Here is a 24,616-nt window from a genome sequence, read left to right as displayed (position 1 = left end):
TTTAAAGGGCCAGTGCGCCACTGATTGGCGCATGAGGTTTTAATCAGTACCTTCAACTGTGCACTTCCCTACTTATACCTCACTTCCCCTGCACTCCCTTGCCGGATCTTGTTGCCATTGTGCCAGTGAAAGCGTTTCCTTGTGTGTTCCTAGCCTGTGTTCCAGACCTCCTGCCGTTGCCCCTGACTACGATCCTTGCTGCCTGCCCTGACCTTCTGCTACGTCCGACCTTGCTCTTGTCTACTCCCTTGTACTGTGCTTATCTCAGCAGTCAGAGAGGTTGAGCCGTTGCCGGTGGATACGACCTGGTTGCTACCGCCGCTGCAAGTCCATCCCGCTTTGCGGCGAGCTCTGGTGAATACCAGTAGCAACTTAGAACCGGTCCACGCCAATCCCTCTCTGGCACAGAGGATCCACCTCCAGCCAGCCGAATCCTGACAATTAACTTCCTGTTTGTAGCACATTAGTATATGTTAGGGGGGAAACTTTTCAAGATGGGTGGTGACCATGGCAGCCATTTTGAAGTCGGCCATTTTGAATCCAACTTTTGTTTTTTCAATAGGAAGTGGGTCATGTGACACATCAAACTTATTGGGAATTTCACAAGAAAAACAATGATGACCCCAAAGCTAAAAGTCTAAGGGGGCCATTCTTCATCAATGGAAACCTCAAGGCCACTGGATATGCGAAATTGCTATATGATGATGTGTTTCCCTCTTTATGCACTGAAGCTGGCACGTTTCCTGAGTTTTTCCAGCAAGATGGTGCACCACCACATTATGGGTGTCAGGTCCGAGCATTCCTAGATGAACAGTTTCCTGGTAAGTGGATTGGTCATCGTGGGCCAGTTGAATGGCCCCCAAGGTCTCCCGATCTGACCCCCTTAGACTTTTATCTTTGGGGTCATCTGAAGGCAATTGTCTATGCTGTGAAGATACGAGATGTGCAGCACCTGAAACTACGGATACTGGAAGCCTGTGCTAGCATTTCTCCTGCTGTGTTGTTATCAGTGTGTGAAGAGTGGGAGAACAGGGTTGCATTGACAATCCAACACAATGGGCAGCACATTGAACGCACTTTATAAGTGGTCAGAAACTTGTAAATAACTCATGAAAGAATAAAGTTATGTTAAAACCAAGCACATCATTGTTTTTCTTGGGAAATTCCCAATAAGTTTGATGTGTCACATGACCCTCTTCCAATTGAAAAAACAAAAGTTGGATTCAAAATGGCCAACTTCAAAATGGCCGCCATGGTCACCACCCATCTTGAAAAGTTTCCCCCCTCACATATACTAATGTGCCACAAACAGGAAGTTAATATCACCAACCATTCCCATTTTATTAAGGTGTATGCATATAAATGGCCCACCCTGTATATTTGTTTTTTGCGTTTTCTTATACAGTGCTAATTTTTGTTTATTAGTTATCATCCTCATTACATGGTAAATTGTAAACAAAACTTATGTAGTAAAATGTATACAAATTAAGTCATCCATCAACTGGTAGGTGAGAAAAAAAAGGTAGAATGATCATTCTCGTAAAAGGAAAACAATAACAATAGGATATACTATAAGTCATTTTAGATAATCTCTCCTTACCAGAATCTACAGACATGTAAAAAGGGACCACTCCAGAGTCTGGGGCAAATGCACTCGCTTATGTTAATAATATATAGGACTATGCACAAGGCCATATAAAATGTGTGCGTACTGTAAACATGCAGAATGTGCTTCTTTTATGTGGACTCAATAGGGGAGATTTATTAAAGGATTTAGACTGTTTTTTCCTGTCTAAATTTGTCGCACATAGGGGGAGATTTATCAAAACCTGTGCAGAGGGAAAGTTGCTGAGTTGCCCATAGCAACCAATCAGATCGTTTCTTTCATTTTTAACAAGGCCTCTGCAAAATGAAAGAAGCGATCTGATTGGTTGCTATGTGCAACTGGGCAACTTTTCCTCTGCACAGGTTTTGACAAATCTCCCTCATAGAGTCGCAGTCTAAATATGTGCGACTTTTTCGCAACTTTAGCTTTAGAGGATTTTTAGAAAAAGATGCATTCTAGTCTATTTTAGACAGAAAAATGCATTGGTGCTGAATTTATCAATAGCGAAAAGTCGCATTGGCCGAAAGTTCGCAGAAATGTCAGACCATGCTGGAGCAGGTTTAAATATACGCTAAACTGTAGATCCCGAAGTCTGTGCGCAGAATTTATCAAGAGCCGTGCGACTTTTGATAAATTAGGCGCACAATAGACCGGCCTAACCCTCTGTAGTTTGGTCTATATTGATGTGGGACACAGACAGCTTTGATAAATATCCCCCAACGTGTGTATGTGTGTATGTTTGTGTGTGTGTGTATGTTCCAGCATCAAGTCCAAACAGCTAAAGATATTAACATGAAACTTGGCACACATGTTACTTATATGTCAACAACAAACATAGGATAGGTGATTTAACCCTTACTCACCCCCCATTTGCCATGGTCGGGGTTATTGTTTAAAGTCCCATACAAGTCTATGGGAAATATATTACTGCATAACTTCAAAACGGCTGGAGATATTTCGATAATACTCGGTCACATGTTACTTATATGTCCACTTAAAATATAGGATAGTTAATTTAACCCTTAACTACCACCATTTGTGATGGTCAGGTTTATATAAAAGATGGGTTTTTGTTTCAAATCCCATGCAAGTATATGGGGCTTTCAGTACCTTACACCACAAGCTCCGCTCTGCATCTCCTAGTGAATGTGTCAGTCTGACTTGCAAGCCACACCCCATCTAACAAAGACATGCCCACATTTTAAGCCCCACCCCTTTTATTATCTACCCTTTTTGTGCATCTGTCTGGCTTGAAAATCATGCCCAGTCCCACAAAGCCACGTCCCCTTCTATTTTCAGCTTACAATTGTCACGATGCCGGCTGGCAGGAGGTGGATCCTCTGTGCCAGAGAGGGATAGCGAGGACCGTGCTAGTGGACCGGTTCTAAGACACTACAGGTTTTCACCAGAGCCCGCCGCAAAGCGGGATGGTCTTGCTGCGGCGGTAGTGACCAGGTCGTATCCACTAGCAACGGCTCACCTCTCTGGCTGCTGAAGATAGGCGAGGTACAAGGGAGTAGGCAGAAGCAAAGTCGGACGTAGCAGAAGGTCGGGGGCAGGCGGCAAGGTTCGTAGTCAGGGGAGATAGCAAAGTTCTGGTACACAGGGTATAAACACACAAAAACGCTTTCACTAGGCTCTAGGGCAACAAGATCCGGCAAGGAAGTGCAAGGGAGGAGACTAGATATAGCCAGGAAACAGATGGGAACCAATTAAGCTAATTGGGCCAGGCACCAATCATTGGTGCACTGGCCCTTTAAGTCTCAGGGAGCTGGCGCGCGCGCGCCCTAGAGAGCGGAGCCGCGCGCGCCAGCACATGACCGCAGGAGACGGGAACGGGTAAGTGACCTGGGATGCGATTCGCGAGCGGGCGCGTCCCGCTGTGCGAATCGCATCCCCAACGGCCATGACAGGGCAGCGCTCCCGGTCAGCGCTGACCGGGGAGCTGCAGGGAGAAAGGCGCCGTGAGCGCTCCGGGGAGGAGCGGGGACCCGGAGCGCTAGGCGTAACAGTACCCCCCCCCTTAGGTCTCCCCTTCTCTTTATCGGGTAACTGCCTCCCCTGGGATGAGGACACCGGGAAAGGAAGGAGGGATTCCTCAACGGCAGGCAGAACCGCAGGAGTAGGAATGGGGAGAGAGGGCAGAGGGCGAGACCTGGCACGGGGCAGTGTGACACCAGGACGAGGGCCATGAGGGGACACAGAAGCTTGCCTGGGAGGGGGGGAGGGGCATTTCCTGTGGCAGGCAGAGTCCTTAATGACCTTAGGGGGACCGGATACAGGAGGAACCACAGAGTTACGGCAAGGGTTACTGGGAACCGGTTTTAGACAGTTCTTGGCACAAGAGGACCCCCAACTCTTGATCTCCCCAGTGGACCAATCCAGGGTTGGGGAATGAAGTTGAAGCCAGGGAAGTCCAAGGAGAATTTCCGAGGTGCAATTGGGGAGGACCAAAAGTTCAATCCTCTCGTGATGAGATCCGATGCTCATAAGAAGGGGCTCCGTGCGGAAACGTATGGTACAGTCCAACCTGGCTCCGTTGACCGCGGAGATGCGGAGTGGCTTGACAAGACGGGTCACCGGAATATGGAATTTATTCACAAAGGACTCCCGAATAAAATTCCCAGAAGCTCCAGAGTCCAGACAGGCCACGGCTGAGAGGGGAGAGCTGGCTGAAGTGGAAATCCGAACAGGTACCGTGAGACGTGGAGAAGCCGACTTGGCATCAAGAGACGCCACACCCACGAGAGCTGAGTGTGAGCGTGCGTTTCCCAGACGTGGAGGACGGATTGGGCAATCCACCAGAAAATGTTCAGTACTGGCACAGTACAAACAAAGATTCTCTTCCTTACGGCGATTCCTCTCTTCTAGGGTCAGGCGAGACCGATCCACTTGCATGGCCTCCTCGGCGGGAGGCCTAGGCGCAGATTGCAGTGGAGACTGTGGGAGAGGTGGCCAGAGATCTAAGTCTTTTTCCTGGCGGAGCTCTTGATGCCTCTCAGAAAAACGCATGTCAATGCGAGTGGCTAGATGAATGAGTTCATGCAGGCTAGCAGGAGTCTCTCGTGCGGCCAGAACATCTTTAATGTTGCTGGATAGGCCTTTTTTAAAGGTCGCGCAGAGAGCCTCATTATTCCAGGAAAGTTCAGAAGCAAGAGTACGGAATTGTATGGCGTACTCGCCAACGGAGGAATTACCCTGGACCAGGTTCAGCAGGGCAGTCTCAGCAGAAGAGGCTCGGGCAGGTTCCTCAAAGACACTTCGAATTTCCGAGAAGAAGGAGTGTACAGAGGCAGTGACGGGGTCATCACGGTCCCAGAGCGGTGTGGCCCATGACAGGGCTTTTCCAGACAGAAGGCTGACTACGAAAGCCACCTTAGACCTTTCAGTAGGAAACTGATCCGACATCATCTCCAGATGCAGGGAACATTGGGAAAGAAAGCCACGGCAAAACTTAGAGTCCCCATTAAATTTGTCCGGCAAAGACAGGCGGAGGCTAGGAGTGGCCACTCGCTGCGGAAGAGGTGCAGGAGCTGGCGGAGGAGATGGTTGCTGCTGCTGTAGCTGAGACTGAATCTGCTGTAGCTGCGACTGGAGTTGCTGAGTCATGGTGGTCAAGTACGACAGCTGGTGATCTTGTTGGGCAATCTGTCGGGCTTGCTGGGCGACCAGTGTGGGGAGGTCGGCGACAACAGGCAGAGGAACTTCAGCGGGATCCATGGCCGGATCTACTGTCACGATGCCGGCTGGCAGGAGGTGGATCCTCTGTGCCAGAGAGGGATAGCGAGGACCGTGCTAGTGGACCGGTTCTAAGACACTACAGGTTTTCACCAGAGCCCGCCGCAAAGCGGGATGGTCTTGCTGCGGCGGTAGTGACCAGGTCGTATCCACTAGCAACGGCTCACCTCTCTGGCTGCTGAAGATAGGCGAGGTACAAGGGAGTAGGCAGAAGCAAAGTCGGACGTAGCAGAAGGTCGGGGGCAGGCGGCAAGGTTCGTAGTCAGGGGAGATAGCAAAGTTCTGGTACACAGGGTATAAACACACAAAAACGCTTTCACTAGGCTCTAGGGCAACAAGATCCGGCAAGGAAGTGCAAGGGAGGAGACTAGATATAGCCAGGAAACAGATGGGAACCAATTAAGCTAATTGGGCCAGGCACCAATCATTGGTGCACTGGCCCTTTAAGTCTCAGGGAGCTGGCGCGCGCGCGCCCTAGAGAGCGGAGCCGCGCGCGCCAGCACATGACCGCAGGAGACGGGAACGGGTAAGTGACCTGGGATGCGATTCGCGAGCGGGCGCGTCCCGCTGTGCGAATCGCATCCCCAACGGCCATGACAGGGCAGCGCTCCCGGTCAGCGCTGACCGGGGAGCTGCAGGGAGAAAGGCGCCGTGAGCGCTCCGGGGAGGAGCGGGGACCCGGAGCGCTAGGCGTAACAACAATATCTTCATCACAAATCAGTCCCACCTGAGGACAGGATATGAGGATGGGATATAAGGATGGTATATGAGGTCGTGATATGAGGATGGGATATAAGGACGGTATATGAGGTCGGGATATGAAGACGGGATGTGAGGATGAGATGTGAGGACGGGATATGAGGACGGGATATGAGGACGGGATATAAGGTCGAGATATGAGATCGAGATATGAGGTCGAGATATGAGGACGGGATATGGGGTTAAGATATGACAACATTATATGAGGATGGGATATGAAGTCCTTTGTTGATTTTCCTCCCCAACAAGGATTAGGAAGGAAAAACCGGGCAACGCTGGGTACTCAGCTAGTTTATAAATAAAGTGTAATTCAGTTTCCTGTCTAGAAGATTATCAGTATTTACTGTACAGAATACCATATAACACTGATGCCATTTTATCTCAATTCTCTCAGCACAATGGGGCATATTTACTAAAACTTCAGTTGTGGTGTAGGGATCGCTATATTTATCAGTATAGTGCATGCATTGTAACCAGTAGGCACCATGCATTCTAAGGCTAAGTTTCCACTTGGATTTTTTGGGGCTTTTTGCCCCCCAAAAAATGCTAAAATGGCCCCCATGGCGTTTTTTCATTACAAAAAAATGCTGCGAACAGATGTTAGCTGAAAATCAATGAAAAAAACGCAAAATTATTTTTCCAGTTTGCTTCTTCAGTTTGGCATTTTTTTTTAAAACCTTTTGGCGTTTTTTCACTCTTTTTTGGCGTTTTTCAGCTCCTTGGCGGTTTTGCAAAGTAGCAGAATGTTGAGCCTATGGCATTTTTTTTTTACTGAAATCATGGCATTTTTCTCCCATAGACTTCTATGGAAAAAAACGCCAAGAAAAACGCCATGTGGGTTTGAACTTTGGCGTTTTTGCAGGCGGTTTTCATTCTTTTTTGGACTTAAGCGATCCAAAAAAGTGATGGAGATACCTTTTTTAATAAAATTTCATAGGGTACCATTACATTTTTTTTTTATAAAAATGTTTTTATTAATTTTTAAACAGGGATCAATTTATGTGTTCGGGCAGGGCACTAAAGATATAGCCGACAATAATAAAAATGTAGTGTGTGTGTGTGTGTGTGTGTGTTTTTCACTTTTTTGTCTTTATTTTTTACATTTTTTAGGTAGTACTACTACTTCTAGCATGGAACACACTGTTCCATGAAGTGAGTAGTATTACCTGTACTAATTGACAGATTGCCCGTGACACCCGTTGCGATCCTCCTGTATAATGTATAGATGTGGCCGGTCGCTTTTCTATGGTCCCCTGCACTGACCTATATATATATATATATATATATATATATATATATATATATATACATACACCTATTCATATTTCCCGCAGAGAGCTGTTATTGGTCAGATGGTTCCAGCCAATCACAACTCTCTGTGGGAAATATGAATAGGTGTATATATATATATGTCAGTGCAGGGGACCATAGAAGAGCGGCCGGCTGACCGCGTCTATAAATTATACTGGAGGATCACAGCGGGTGTCAGGAGTGACATCCGCTGTGATCTGTCCTTAACTGCAGGTACTGCTGCTACCAACATGGAGCACACTCTGCTCCATGCTGGGAGCTGTACTAACCTGCATTTATAGAAAGATTGCAAAAGGTGTCAGAAGTTTCACTCGCTGTGATCTGTCTATTAATGCTGGTACTACAGTGCTCAGCATGAAGCAGAGTGTGCTCCATGTTGGGAGTAGTAGTACCTGCAGTTAAGGACAGATCACAGCGGGTGTCACTCCTGACACCCGCTGCGATCATCCTATCTATTGCAGAGATGCGGAAAGGCTCTCTACTGCGCTCGCATCTCTGCTCTGTACTCTGGCAGGCCAGTGATGTGAATAGAAATTCACATCACTCATTCATATTTCCCTCTGAGAGCATGGATTGGCTGCAACCATCCGGCCAATTCCCACTCTGGGTGGAAAATATGAATGAGTGATGTTCTATTCTTGTCCGGTGCAGTATAGTGCAGAGATACGTATAGAGCCGCTCCGCATCTCTGCTATATTATGGATGAGCGCATCGGGTGTCAGGAGTAACACCAGGGGCCACATGTCTATTAGTACAGGAACTACTACTCCCATCATGGAACAGTCTGCTCCATGCTGGGAGTAGTAGCACTACCTAAAAATACACACACTATTAAAAATGTGTTTAAATTTTGTTATAAAAAATTAAAATTACGTTAAATAAATTTTTCCCATCACCACTGCATTTTTTTTTCTTGGTACCAAACAAATTTTGAAAAAAACATCTAAGGGGCCAAAAATGCAATTTTCACTCAAATGCAAAAACGCCTGAAAAACGCAAAAAAAAGCGTCAGATGCAGAAAATTGCACTGGCATTTTCTCTGGCGTTTTTTCTGGCGTTTTTTCTGGCGTTTTTTTCCCACACAAAAACCCAGGAAAATAAAAACAAGTGGAAACTTAGCCTAAGGCATTTACAACAATACATCTATCCTATTGGACCTATGTAAATGAGTGTTCTAGCTAAGCCACTGTTGGAATATATTAGTGTGTATACACCTAGTATTTTTTAGTATACTTGCAATACCGCTGCTTATTTATTTATTCGATTATTGTATTTTTGTTTTTTTCAGCTTACTCTGTTATGCCAGCGTTTAGATGACCTATGGGAGGAGAACAAGGGATCCGTTGTCTTGTTTCGATGGATTCAGTTTCTAAATGAGGAGACACTCGATTACTTAAACATAAAATCTCCATATGAAATTGAGGTGTCCAGTAATGGTTTACAGGACTGGAGTCAATCCCCTGAAAAGACCCTTGATAATGGGGTCTTATCGGAAAGGGAGGCATTGGACAGACGGGGTATACAGGATGTGCAGTCAGTGTCTGCTCTAGTTAAATGTATTCTGGACTTCAATGAAGCTCAACAGAAGAAGGCTTTTGATCGGAAACTATTCTTATGCAACATCTGTTTTATGGAGAAGTTGGGCAGTGACTGCACCCACTTTAAAGCATGCGAGCATGTATACTGTAACCCCTGTCTTAAAGAATACTTTGAAGTCCAGATTAAGGACGGACAAGTCCATGCCCTGAACTGTCCTGACCCAGAGTGCTCGTCTGTTGCAACGCATGCTCAGGTAAGTGAGAGCTTGGAAGGGGGGTTATTGGAGCTTTTAAGGAAATGATTTGCAGTGTAAACTTGGTATAGCTAAACAAGTTCTATTCATAATCATATGAAGAAAAATAGCAGGGCAATTACATACATATCACTATCACAAATCTTTTATTTTATAGTCTTCTTTATAGAAAAAGCAGATGTCTTGTAAGAGGGTGGTCAGGGTGTGGTGAGGGTGTGATGCAGATATTATTACCCTAGGGGCAGATGGCATTAACCCCTTGTGTTCGTGATGCCAGGGCGTTATTTTACCTCTACACCACCCAAAGGTATGGCCACTGGATCCTGGGCTAGGCATGGGGCAAATAATGACTCCGACGCCAAGTTACGGAACAATAGCAATTTTACTGAGGATACTGGAATAGTCTTTAAAGCTCAGTTAGGCCCAAGGAGGTTACCAGTGACTTCAGAGACTTTATGGCTCGCTGGGACTTGTAGTGGATTTGGAAAATTTTCTGAAGGCCCACGCTGACTTTATACAGAATGATCTTGACTGACTTGACTAGGACTGACTACACTGACTTCACCCCTTGTGTAGCTTACCAGGTTTTGACTTTCACTTGTGGGGCACTTGGCTGGTAGAAGCATGGCTGTGTGGTACCCCTTGGGTCTCCTCAGAACACCAGACACTCTCTCCAGGTCTTGACTTCACTGCACTCAGCACAGAACTAACTAGCTAGCTAGCTCCTCCCAGGGGTTTATATGGGGGAGACTTTGGAAGGATCCTATAGGTCACCCTATAAGTCACCTGATCACTGGTACCTTCCTTGATTACAACACTTAGTAACAACATTTAAAGGTACATACCATCATGTATACATTACATTCTATAATACAAGGCACTTGTTAACCCTTTATAACACACAGCTTAAGGGAGGACTCAGGGGACACTGCAATGGAGTCCGCCAGACAGGACTGTAAGGGTACAGGAGTGCAACTCCTGTACTGGGCCACCACAAAGGTTTGAGGTCCCCTCTAATAAAATGATTAGACCAGGGGTAGACAACCTTTTGGTAGTGCTGTGCCCAAATTTTTTTCAAAGTCGCTTGGTGTGACGGCAATGTGGGTGTGGCTTGGTGTTGGTGGAGTTTAGGGGGGGGGGGGTGGCTTGTCACAGGGTGGGTTTTTCACAGAACTGTCTCTATATATTGTTCTCGCTGTAAGGACCTTACAGTGAGACCAACCATTTTAACTCAGACCTGTATAAGGCTGGGTTCACACTACGTTTTGTCCCATACGGGAGCGCATACGGCAGGGGGGAGCTAAAAGCTCGCGCTCCCGTATGTGACCGTATGCGCTCCCGTATGTCATTCATTTCAATGAGCCGACCGGAGTGAAACGTTCGGTCCGGTCGGCTCATTTTTGCGCCGTATGCGCTTTTACAACCGGACCTAAAACTGTGGTCAACCACGGTTTTAGGTCCGGTTGTAAAAGCGCATACGGCGCAAAAATGAGCCGACCGGACCGAACGTTTCACTCCGGTCGGCTCATTGAAATGAATGACATACGGGAGCGCATACAGTGACATACGGGAGCGCAAGCTTTTAGCTCCCCCCTGCCGTATGCGCTCCCGTATGGGACAAAACGTAGTGTGAACCCAGCCTAATACAGACCCCAGAATCAGTCCACATCACAATACAGACCCCAGAATCAGTCCCTACCATATACAGGCCCCAGAATCAAGACCCACCATAATACAGACCCCAGAATCATATTCCTCAATAATACAGATCCCAGAATCAGACCCCACTATACTACAGACCCCCCCAGAATCAGACCCCACCATAATACAGACCCCGAGAAGCAGTCTCCACCATAATACAGACCCCAGAATCAAACCCCACCATAATACAGACCCCAGAATCACCACCCACCATAACACAGACCCAAGAATCAGACCCCACCATAATACAGACCACAAAATCAGACCCCACCATAATACAGACCCCAGAATCACCAGCCCCCATAATACAGACCCCAGAATCACCACCCACCATAATACAGACCCCAGAATCACCACCCACCATAATACAGACCCCAGAATCAGTCTCCACCATAATACAGACCCCAGAATCACCACCCACCATAATACAGACCCCACCATAATACAGACCCCACTATAATACATACCCCAGAATCACCACCCACCATAATACAGACCCCAGAATCACCACTCACCAGAATCACAGACCCCAGAATCACCATCCACCATAATACAGATCCCAGAATCAGATCCCACCATAATACAGACCCCAGAATCACCACCCACCATAATACAGACCCCCAGAATCACCACGCACCATAATACAGACCCCAAAATCAGATCCCACCATAATACAGACTCAAGAATCACCAACCACCATAATACAGACCCCAGAATAAGTCGCCACATAATACACACCCCAGAATAACCATCCACTATAATACAGACGCCAGAATCAGACCCAACTATAATGCAGACCTCAGAATCAGACCCCACCATAATACAGATCCCAGAATCAGACTCCACCATAATACAGACCCCAGAATCACCACCCACCATAATACAGACCCCAGAATCAGATCCCACTATAATACAGACCCCAGAATCAGACCCCACATAATACAGACCCCAGAATCACCACCCACTATAATACAGACCTCAGAATCACCACCCACCATAATACAGATCCCAGAATCACCACCCACCATAATAAAGGTCTCACAACAATACAGACCCCCAAACCACCCACCACACTACAGACCCCCCTTTACATAATACAGACCCCCCCCCTTACATAATACAGACCCCAATTGTGTTGCACAATAATATACATGCAGTTACATTAACTGACTCACAATTCACGGCTTTTACAATTGGCGGCATCCTCTTTCCTTCTGTTCTCCATCTGGCTCAGACCACCATGATGAATTCTTCTAGCAAAAACCCATCACTGCAGCATCTACAAGACAAACATCTTAGTCTCCAGTGCACTCTTTTTCCAGTGCAGTCCCCAGAACTGCAAAATTCCCCAGAGTTTATTCCATTCCAAACAGCGTTATAGAGCAAGCAACGTTTCAGCGACCTGTCTTCGTCTTTGTCAAGCATGAGAGGCGATGGAACGTAGCCTGCTCTGTAACACTGTATGATTTTTCTTGGATATAAGTAGGTAGGTAGCTATGCAGGTAGGTAAGTAGATATGGAGGTAAGTTCATAGGTAGGTAGCAAGGTAGGTAAATGGATATCTATGTATGTAGGTAGGTACCTGGGTAGATAGGTAGGTAGTTAGCTAGCAAGTAGGTAGTTAGGTAATTTGGTTGCTATGTAGGTAAGTAGCTATGTAGGTAGGTTGCCAGGTGGCTAAGTAGGTGGGTATGTAGCAAGGAAATTAATAAGGTAGGTAGCCAGGCAGGTAATTGTGTAGGTAGCCAGGTAGAGAAGTAGCCAGTGCTCCTTCACATCCAAATCATCATCCCCCTCCCTGTCACCTGCACCCCCCTTCCCCCGTCACTTGCAATCCCTTCCCCCTGTCACTTATAGCCCCCATCACTTGCAACCCCCCCATCACTTGCACCCCTCATCATTACTTACACCCTCCCTTCCCCCGTCATCACTTGCACCCCCCTTCCCTCCCATCATCCCTTGCACCCCTCTCACCATCACTTGCACCCCCATCATCACTTGCACCCCCCATCATCACTTGCACCCCCCATCATCACTTGCACCCCCCCTTCATCACTTGCACTCCCCCATCTTCACTTGCACTCCCCCATCTTCACTTGCACCTCCCATCATCACTTGCACCCCCCAACATCACTTGCACCCCCATCATCACTTGCACCCCCAATCATCAATCACTTGCAACCCCCATCATCACTTGCACCCCCCATCATCACTTGCAACCCCCCATCATCACTTGCACCCCCATCATCACTTGCACCCCATCATCACTTGCACCCCATCATCATTTGCACCCCCATCATCACTTTCACCCCCATCATCACTCGCAACCCCCTCCCATCATCACTTGCACCCCACATCATCTCTTGCACCCCCCATTATCACTTGCAACCCCCTCCCATCATCACTTGCACCCTAGATCATCACTTGCACCCCCCATCATCACTTGCAACCCCCTCCCATCATCACTTGCACCCCCCCATCTTTACTTGCAACCCCCTCCCATCATCACTTGCAATCCCCCATCTTCACTTGCAACCCCATCATCCCTTGCAACCCCCCATCTTCACTTGCAACCCCCCCATCATCACTTGCAACCCCCCATCATAACTTGCCCCCCACATCATCACTTGCACCCCCATCATCACTTGCACCCCCATCATCACTTGCATCCCCATCATCACTTGCACCCACCATCATCACTTGCAACCCCCTCCCATCATCACTTGCACCCCACATAATCTCTTGCACCCCCCATTATCACTTGCAACCCCCTCCCATCATCACTTGCACCCTACATCATCACTTGCACCCCCCATCATCACTTGCAACCCCCTCCCATCATCACTTGCAACCCCCCCACCATCACTTGCAACCCCCCCATCTTTACTTGCAACCCCCTCCCATCAACACTTGCATCCCCCATCTTCACTTGCAACCCCCCATCTTCACTTGCAACCCCATCATCCCTTGCAACCCCCATCTTCACTTGCAACCCCCCCCCATCATCACTTGCAACCCCCCATCATCACTTGCCCCCCACATCATCACTTGCACCCCCAATCATCACCTGCACCCTCCCACATCATCACTTGCAACCCCCCCATCATCACTTGCACCCCCCCATCCCATCCCATCATCACTTGCACCCCCCACCCCCGTTTTCCCCCTCCCCACTCCCATCACCTTCCCCCCTCTGCTTAGCAGATTCCAGGATGATTTAAAGAAAAAAAAAAACTATTACTCACCTATATCGCAGGCAGGGATCTCCTGGGCAACACAAGCTAGCTGCATTCTTCTCCCACTACAGTGCAGGCGCCGATGAGTGACGTAATCGGCGCCTGCGCTGTGTGCGGGCAGAGGTCACAGAGGTCACAGTGAAGCCGCCGGTCCTGCAGCTCACACTGAGAGGAAGCTTTAACTGTGCGTGCGTGTCCTGGATCCCCATTAGCGGAGCGAGCGCCTCTCTGACCGGAGCCAGTCCCGCGTGCCATAAGTGGCACGCGTGCCAGGGGTTGCCGACCCCTGGATTAGACTGTAATTGCTGACAGCTGACTTTTCATTTTTACACAACAGTGGCCCAATTCTTGACAGTTACAGATAGGACTTACACACTACACTACTATAAAAGGTGTGTGTGTGTGGTGGTGGTGGGCGGTTGAAATTATACACTGGTTTTGTAAGGCGCTACATGAGCAGACGGGATAGAGACAGCAAGACACATCATGGAAGGGGTTACACTATGCACTGAGCTGCTGCTGAAGACAAGCCTGCAGACTTAAGGGGGAGGGGATATTAATACAGGAGATGATGGAGAGAGATACATGTGCCTGGTCAGTAGAAAGGGGTTACACTAAGCACTAAAACTACTGCTGAGGTTATGGGGAACCTCAGCAGCGGTTTCAAAGCTTAGGTTATGGGGAAGTGTTGATTTACCTTGCATGGACAGTACAGATTCTGTGGAGAACAGGCACAGCTTACAAGTACACATGGGGAGATTTATCAAAACCTGTGCAAAGTTGCCCAGTTGCCCATAGCAACCAATCAGCTTGCTTCTTACATTCTTAACAAGGCCTCTGAAAAATGAAGGGAGATATAAAGCGAACTTCGGAAGAGATTGGAATACCGGCGCTGACCAAGGAGAAGACAATAGAGCCAGGTGTGTAGCGAACAGATTTAATCCAATGCGACGCGTTTCACCGCGCTTGTGCGGTTTCATCAGGCATAACAAACACTTCTCAGGGAGGGATTTATATACACGCAGGTATTAACCCCTACCTGACAAAGTAGATTTTCACATCAAATATACAAATGTAAGCATATATACTCATAAAATACATTTAAACACTTAATCAAGGAAAAAAATTATTAATAAACAATTAATAAAACAAAAAATTATTATAATAAAAAGACAAAATAGGAAAAAAGAATAATAAAAAATAGGGGAAAGAAAAAACGCACATAATGTATGGGACATGAAAAATACGCATACATACCCATGTATGTTAACGCAACCCCTTCTATATATGGTCAGGATGTAACAAATGACAGATATACACATATACATATATATATATATATATATATGTATATATATATATGTATATAGACATATGCGCATATAGACGCACACGCACACATACACATCTATATACGGGGCTGTGCCATGGGGACTCGATTCGCCCCAAATTATGCAAATCTTTTCATGGGGCGCTTCGAGTCCCTTGTCATGGCACAGTCCCGGGATTTTACTAATTTAGTCTACTTTTTTCGTAGGTATATTGATGACCTTTTCTTTATTTGGGGAGGCACTTTTTCTGAGGCTGAAAATTTCGTCTATGAGTTGAATCAGATTTCTTGGGGTCTACAATTTACAATGCACTATTCTACTAATACTATCCAATTTCTAGATTTAGAACTAACGAGGCTAGAAACAGGTCAAATTTCCACCAAAAATTTTTTTAAAAAGTGGATATTAATAGTTTTCTCAATTTCGACAGTGCACATTATCCGGTATGGCTGAGGGTTGTCCCCTATGGACAGTACCTGCGCATTCGAAAAAATTGTACCTCTGATGAGAATTTCGATGCGCAGGCTGCCGTCCTTAGGGGACGTTTCGCGGAAAAGGGGTACCCAAAAAAACTCCTTATTAATTCCTACAATAAAGTGAAAAATAAAAAACAATCAGATTTAGTTATTCCGAAAGTAAATATTCCAAATAGTTCTACCAATAATTTAAATAACCATTCTTATGTACAAACTGTCACGATTCGGCTGGCTGGAGGTGGATCCTCTGTGCCAGAGAGGGATTGGCGTGGACCGTGTTGGTGGACCGGTTCTAAGTTGCTACTGGTATTCACCAGAGCCCGCCGCAAAGCGGGATGGTCTTGCAGCGGCGGTAGCAACCAGGTCGTATCCACCAGCAACGGCTCAACCTCTCTGACTGCTGAAGATAGGCGCGGTACAAGGGAGTAGACAAGAGCAAGGTTGGACGTAGCAGAAGGTCAGGGCAGGCAGCAAGGATCGTAGTCAGGGGCAACGGCAGGAGGTCTGGAACACAGGCTAGGAACACACAAGGGAACGCTTTCACTGGCACAATGGCAACAAGATCCGGCGAGGGAGTGCAGGGGAAGTGAGGTATAAGTAGGGAGTGCACAGGTGAACATACTGATTAGGCCTGCTGCGCCAATCAGTGGCGCAGTGGCCCTTTAAATTGCAGAGACCCGGCGCGCGCGCGCTCTAAGGAGCGGGGCCGCGCGCGCCGGGACAAGACAGACGGGGAACGGGTCAGGTACGGGAGCCGGGATGCGCATCGCGAGCGGGCGCCTCCTGCGTCGCGAATCGCATCCCGGCTGGGAGAGATATTGCAGCGCACCCGGTCAGCAGGTCTGACCGGGGCGCTGCGAATGAGAGGATGCTGCGAGCGCTCCGGGGAAGAGCGGGGACCCGGAGCGCTCGGCGTAACAGTACCCCCCCCTTGGGTCTCCCCCTCTTCTTGGAACCTGAGAACCTGAGGATGAGACTCTTGTCTAGGATGTTGTCCTCAGGTTCCCAGGATCTCTCCTCTGGGCCACAGTTCTCCCAATCTACCAAAAAAAATCTTTTACCTCTGACAGTCTTGGAGGCCAGAATCTCCTTCACAGGGAAGACGTCAGACGAACCGGAAACAGGAGTGGGAGAAACAACTTTGGGAGAGAAGCGGTTAAGGATGAGTGGTTTAAGGAGAGAGACATGGAAGGCATTGGGAATACGGAGAGAAGGAGGAAGAAGGAGTTTGTAAGAGACAGGGTTAATCTGGCACAAGATTTTGAAAGGACCAAGATAGCGTGGTCCCAGTTTGTAACTGGGGACACGAAAGCGGACATATTTAGCGGAGAGCCATACCTTGTCTCCGGGAGCAAAAATGGGGGGAGTTCTTCTTTTTTTATCAGCAAATTTTTTCATCCGGGATGAAGCCTGTAAAAGAGAATTTTGGGTTTCTTTCCATATGGTGGAAAGATCACGAGTCACTTCATCCACAGCGGGTAAACCAGAGGGCAAGGGAGTAGGGAGGGGAGGAAGAGGGTGACGGCCGTACACCACGAAAAATGGGGATTTAGCAGAAGATTCGGAGACTCTGAAGTTGTATGAGAATTCGGCCCATGGTAGAAGATCTGCCCAGTCGTCCTGGCGGGAGGAAACAAAATGCCGTAAATAGTCACCCAGGACCTGATTAATTCTTTCTACTTTGAGAAGTTTAATTTGATCTTGAGCTGTTTACAGAGGGCCCTCCAGAATTTAGACACGAATTGGACGCCTCTATCCGAGACGATATGCGTGGGCAAACCGTGAAGGCGAAAAATGTGTACAAAAAATTGCTTTGCCAACTGAGGCGCTGAAGGAAGTCCAGGAAGAGGAATAAAATGTGCCATCTTGGAAAATCGATCAACAACCACCCAAACAACTGTGTTGCCACGGGATGAGGGCAAGTCCGTAATAAAGTCCATACCAATCTGTGACCAAGGCTGTTCAGGAACAGGCAGAGGATGAAGGAGACCAGCAGGCTTCTGGCGAGGAGTCTTATCCCGGGCACAGACAGTACAGGCCCGCACGAAATCAACAACATCAGTCTCCAGAGTCGGCCACCAATAAAATCGAGAGATGAGTTGCAAGGATTTTTTGATGCCCGCATGGCCTGCGAGGTGGGAGGAGTGTCCCCATTTGAGAATCCCGAGACGCTAGCGTGGAGAAACGAAGGTCTTCCCTGGAGGAGTTTGCCTGATGGAAGCTGGAGAAGTGGAGATCAGACAGTCCGGAGGAATGATGTGTTGCGGAGAGACCTCTACTTCAGAGGCATCAGAAGAACGAGAGAGGGCATCGGCCCTAATGTTCTTGTCAGCAGGGCGAAAATGGATTTCAAAGTAAAAACGGGCAAAGAACAACGACCACCTAGCCTGGCGAGGGTTCAGTCGTTGGGCAGACTGGAGATAGGAGAGATTCTTGTGATCAGTGTATATAATAACTGGATATTTTGATCCCTCCAGCAGGTGCCTCCATTCCTCAAGCGCCAATTTAATGGCCAGTAGTTCTCGATCACCAATGGAGTCGTTTTTCTCCGCCAGAGAGAAGGTCCTAGAAAAAAACCCACAAGTAACAGCATGCCCGGAAGAATTTTTTTGTAGAAGGACAGCTCCAGCTCCCACAGAGGAGGCATCTACCTCCAATAGAAAGGGTTTAGATGGGTCAGGTCTGGAGAGCACGGGAGCAGAAGAAAAGGCAGACTTAAGATGTTTAAATGCGTCTTCCGCTTGGGGAGACCAGGATTTAGGATTGGCATTTTTCTTGGTTAAAGCCACGATAGGGGCCACAATAGAGGAGAAGTGTGGAATGAATTGTCTGTAATAATTGGCGAACCCCAAAAAATGTTGGATAGCACGGAGTCCGGAGGGGCGTGGCCAATCTAACACGGCAGAGAGTTTATCTGGGTCCATTTGTAGTCCCTGGCCAGAGACCAAGTATCCTAGGAAAGGAAGAGATTGACATTCAAAGAGACATTTCTCCATTTTGGCATAAAGTTGATTGTCCCGAAGTCTCTGAAGAACCATGCGGACATGCTGGCGGTTTTCTTCTAGGTTGGCAGAAAAAATCTGAATATCGTCCAGATAAACCACAACACAGGTATATAGGAGATCACGAAAAATTTCATTTACAAAGTCTTGGAAGACGGCAGGGGCGTTGCACAGGCCAAAGGGCATGACCAGATACTCAAAGTGTCCATCTCTGGTGTTAAATGCAGTCTTCCATTCGTCCCCCTCCCTGATGCGGATGAGATTATAAGCACCTCTTAAATCCAGTTTGGTAAAGATGTGGGCGCCTTGTAGGCGATCAAAGAGTTCCGAGATGAGAGGTAAGGGGTAGCGTTTTTTTACCGTGATTTTATTAAGTCCGCGGTAATCAATGCAAGGGCGTAGGGAGCCATCTTTTTTGGACACAAAAAAAAAATCCAGCTCCGGCAGGAGAGGAGGACTTGCGGATAAACCCCTTTTTTAAATTCTCTTGGATGTACTCCGACATGGCTTGAGTCTCTGGAGCAGACAGAGGATAGATTCTGCCCCGGGGTGGAGTAGTACCCGGGAGGAGGTCAATAGGACAGTCATAAGGCCTGTGAGGAGGTAAAGTCTCTGCTTGCTTTTTGCAAAAAACATCAGCATAGTCCATATAAGCCTTAGGAAGACCAGATACCGGGGGAACCACAGGGTCACGACTGTGAGTACTGGGAACCGGTTTAAGACAGTCCCTGTGACAAGAAGTACCCCAGTTCTTGATCTCTCCTGTGGACAAATCAAGGGTTGGGGAATGGCGTTGAAGCCACGGTAATCCAAGAAGAATTTCTGAAGTGCAGTTGGAGAGGACCAAAAATAAAAAATTTTCGTGATGGGGTCCGATGCACATTAGCAGAGGTTCCGTGCGGTAACGCACGGTACAGTCCAATCTTTCATTGTTAACAGAATTGATGTAGAGGGGTCTGGCGAGACTGGTCACCGGGATGTTGAACCTGTTGATGAGAGAGGCCAAAATAAAATTTCCTGCAGATCCGGAATCCAAGAAGGCCATAGCAGAGAAGGAGAAGGTAGAAGAAGATATCCGCACAGGCACAGTAAGGCGTGGAGAAGGAGAGTTCACATCAAGAACTGTCTCATCTTTGTGCGGAGTCAGCGTACGTCTTTCCAGGCGGGGAGGACGGATAGGACAATCCTTCAAGAAGTGTTCGGTACCGGCACAGTACAGGCAAAGATTCTCCATGCGGCGTCGTGTCCTCTCTTGAGGTGTCAAGCGAGACCGGTCAACTTGCATAGCCTCCACTGCAGGAGGCACAGGAACGGATTGCAGAGGACCAGAGGAGAGAGGAGCCGGGGAGAGAAACCGCCTCGTGCGAACAAAGTCCATATCCTGGCGGAGCTCCTGACGCCTTTCGGAAAAACGCATGTCAATGCGGGTGGCAAGATGAATAAGTTCATGCAGGTTAGCAGGAATTTCTCGTGCGGCCAGCACACCTTTAATGTTACTGAATAGGCCTTTTCTAAAGGTCGCGCAGAGGGCCTCATTATTCCAGGATAATTCGGAGGCAAGAGTACGGAATTGGATGGCGTACTCGCCAACAGAAGAATTACCCTGGACCAGGTTCAGCAGGGCAGTCTCAGCAGAAGAGGCTCGGGCAGGTTCCTCAAAGACACTTCGAATCTCCGTGAAGAAGGAGTGTACAGAGGCAGTGACAGGATCATTGCGGTCCCAGAGCGGTGTGGCCCATGACAGAGCTTTCCCAGACAGAAGGCTGACTACGAAAGCCACCTTAGACCTTTCAGTAGGAAACTGGTCCGACATCATCTCCAAGTGCAGGGAACATTGCGAAAGAAAGCCACGGCAAAACTTAGAGTCCCCATCAAATTTATCCGGCAAGGATAATCGTAGGCTGGAAGCGGCCACTCGCTGCGGAGGAGGTACAGGAGCTGGCGGAGGAGATTGTTGCTGAAGCTGTGGTAATAGCTGCTGTAGCATCACGGTCAGTTGAGACAGCTGGTGGCCTTGTTGCTCTATCTGTTGCGACTGCTGGGCGACCACCGTGGTGAGGTCGGCGACAACTGGCAGTGGGACTTCAGCGGGATCCATGGCCGGATCTACTGTCACGATTCGGCTGGCTGGAGGTGGATCCTCTGTGCCAGAGAGGGATTGGCGTGGACCGTGTTGGTGGACCGGTTCTAAGTTGCTACTGGTATTCACCAGAGCCCGCCGCAAAGCGGGATTGTCTTGCAGCGGCGGTAGCAACCAGGTCGTATCCACCAGCAACGGCTCAACCTCTCTGACTGCTGAAGATAGGCGCGGTACAAGGGAGTAGACAAGAGCAAGGTCGGACGTAGCAGAAGGTCAGGGCAGGCAGCAAGGATCGTAGTCAGGGGCAACGGCAGGAGGTCTGGAACACAGGCTAGGAACACACAAGGGAACGCTTTCACTGGCACAATGGCAACAAGATCCGGCGAGGGAGTGCAGGGGAAGTGAGGTATAAGTAGGGAGTGCACAGGTGAACATACTGATTAGGCCTGCTGCGCCAATCAGTGGCGCAGTGGCCCTTTAAATTGCAGAGACCCGGCGCGCGCGCGCCCTAAGGAGCGGGGCCGCGCGCGCCGGGTCAAGACAGACGGGGAACGGGTCAGGTACGGGAGTCGGGATTCGCATCGCGAGCGGGCGCCTCCTGCGTCGCGAATCGCATCCCGGCTGGGAGAGATATTGCAGCGCACCCGGTCAGCAGGTCTGACCGGGGTGCTGCGAATGAGAGGATGCTGCGAGCGCTCCGGGGAGGAGCGGGGACCCGGAGCGCTCGGCGTAACACAAACCTCTGAATTTAAAATAAAATTTGTGACTAATTATAACAAGAAAGCTTCGCAAATAAAACAAATATTACACAAACATTGGCCAATCATACTCCAAGATCCAGTCCTTAAGGAGTTAATCCCTTCTACTCCTAGAGTTACCTTTAGACGGGCGAGCACTCTGCAGAATATAGTAGCTCCAGGTAAATATAAGACCAAATCACGTCTCTTAACACCTAGAGATGGTTTTTGTACCCCTTGTGGAATTTCACGCTGTCTTTGTTGTAGTCTAATCAAAGAACGAACCACATCATTTTTTTCCTCCCAAACCCGGTTATCATATAATATTAAGGATAAGGTTACATGCAATACTTCTTTTGCAATATACTTACTAACATGCAGTTGTAATCTTCAATACGTAGGCCGCACTGTACAAACAGTGCGGGCACGTATGAATAAACACCGATGGAACATCAAACATAAATATCTGCTGCATAGCGTGTCAAAACATTTTACCCTTAAACATGATAATAATTTGGAGTTTCTAAAACGAACAATCCTTGAAACAATTCCATCCGATCATTTAAACAGGCACCAACGTCTTATTAATCGTGAATCCTATTGGATTCACAAGCTCTTAACATTGACCCCTAATGGGCTTAATGAGACCATAGAGAATGTTAAATAACACCTATTTTTAGGCAAAGTCTTTCCCTTTTCCTTTCCTTTTTCTTCTTTCTTCTTTTTTCTTCTTTCTTTTTTCTTTTTTTTTTTCTTTTTTCTTTTTTTTGACAACTTCTCTGTGGTCTCATGTTATCCCATATTTTCATGTGGTCACCTCCACAATTGTATACCAACGATCCATTTTCCCCTTCCCCCCTTTTTTTACCGGATTACTCTAACTAAGTGCTAAGTATTAGTAAGTAGTAGTACACATTGAGCGTTTTTTATTTCAATAATTAGAGATTCTGTATTGCCAGTTCGGACTACTGGGGTGGTTCAGATTGTTGTCATGCACCACTTTGTTCTATGTGATAAATTTTTATAGATATATATTTATGTAAAAAAGTTTTATTTTATTTGATCCTCCATCTATTATTATTATTAGTAATATTATCCCTGTTTTACATATAGTTTTTTTTTATAATTTTTTATATATATATGCATGTAGATTTTTAATTTCCTACATGTATGTATATAGATGTGTATGTGTGCGTGTGCGTCTATATGCGCAAATGTCTATATACATATATATATATGTATATGTGTATATCTGTCATTTGTTACATCCTGACCATATATAGAAGGGGTTGCGTTAACATACATGGGTATGTATGCGTATTTTTCATGTCCCATACATTATGTGCGTTTTTTCTTTCCCCTATTTTTTATTATTCTTTTTTCCTATTTTGTCTTTTTATTATAATAATTTTTAGTTTTATTAATTGTTTATTAATAATTTTTTTCCTTGATTAAGTGTTTAAATGTATTTTATGAGTATATATGCTTACATTTGTATATTTGATGTGAAAATCTACTTTGTCAGGTAGGGGTTAATACCTGCGTGTATATAAATCCCTCCCTGAGAAGTGTTTGTTATGCCTGATGAAACCACGCAAGCGCGGTGAAACGCGTCGCATTGGATTAAATCTGTTCGCTACACACCTGGCTCTATTGTCTTCTCCTTGGTCAGCGCCGGTATTCCCATCTCTTCCGAAGTTCGCTTTATATCTCCCTTCTATTTCTGGGAAGGCTGCAGACCGGGATCATTATATCAAACGCACATCTTGGTTGTGTGGGAGTGCACACAACCTGGCAGGGTGAGCCTTCACTTTTGTCCCTCCCCTACCACACACCTGTGATCCCGTTGGTTCTTCACAAGGGAGCGCCTGTTTTTCTTTTTGTTTTACAGATCTGAAAAATGAAAGAAGCAATCTGATTGGTTGCTACGGGCAACTTTGCCTCTGCACAGGTTTGGATAAATCTCCCCCGCAGTCTTTCTCACTCTTCTGAATAGAGCACATACTAAACCCTTCCCCTACTTAGTGTAACCACTTGTTGTTCTGTTACAAGAGACTTATTAAGCCTAACAGGCATTGGACAACAGATTGCAGGGTAGGGAGACACCTAGTGGCCAAGACTTTAGAGCTTTAGACTTTAGACGTCATTTTTTTAAGTGATTTACAGAAATGTTAGAAATCACATTGAGGAATCCTAAATATCAAAGGGAGGGGAGTTATTGCAAGTGACATTGATCTGAAAAATGACAGTGACTTGTACCTTTAATATATTGTGCATTGTGTGTGCACTGTGAGAACCCAGCATAAAATGTTATGACTGATGGTGTATTTAATATATTTTATATTTAACATATTAATGCTTGTTACCTCTACAAAATATAAATGCTGGTTGTAGAGTCCCAGCATTTGTGTTTCAGCTGCAATCTATAAAAAGTTACCATGTGGGTGAGAAAAAAAAGCTTTCTACAAACTGCATAAATATGTTTGGGGTACTGCTGTTTATTTGCAAAAAGTGCTTTTGTGAGGTGTTACAAGAGGTGTAAGGGTTAAAAATCTGCACTGTATCAGAGAAAGGATGCCTTGGTCACATTATCCTCCCTAAGCCAATGGTTCTAGAAAAAATCCTAGTCTGGTGCAGGCCAGCAAAGTGTGAACGTCCCCCTAGTCCTACTCCTGCCAGGCAGACCTGCACCTAGGTCTGTGTCCTTCTTAGTTAATTTCTGGTGCACGCTGTAAGGATTAAGTGCTACTAGCCTTCATGTCAAAGAAGATGTTTTTTTCATTAGTCATAGGAGATTAACAAAGTTGAACAAGGTCCCTTCTGCAATACAATAATCTCTTTACTGAC

General features: G+C 46.9%; 1 protein-coding gene across 2 annotated transcripts in view; it reads left to right on the top strand.

Annotated features, from left to right (window-relative positions):
• LOC130369548 (E3 ubiquitin-protein ligase RNF14-like) overlaps nt 1-24,616 on the top strand; it is a 103,836-nt gene that overhangs the window by 21,267 nt on the left and 57,953 nt on the right. For both annotated transcript variants that reach the window (XR_008892811.1, XM_056574918.1), the window contains exon 4: nt 8,703-9,206. Coding sequence is in view for 1 of the 2 variants with exons in the window: in XM_056574918.1 (XP_056430893.1) it covers nt 8,703-9,206 (504 nt within the window). In the remaining variant the exon portion in view is untranslated. The remainder of the gene's footprint in view (nt 1-8,702; nt 9,207-24,616) is intronic.

This window comes from Hyla sarda, chromosome 4 (assembly GCF_029499605.1).
Source record: "Hyla sarda isolate aHylSar1 chromosome 4, aHylSar1.hap1, whole genome shotgun sequence".
NCBI classification, from domain to species: domain Eukaryota; kingdom Metazoa; phylum Chordata; class Amphibia; order Anura; family Hylidae; genus Hyla; species Hyla sarda.
This window is presented reverse-complemented; position numbering and strand designations above follow the sequence as displayed.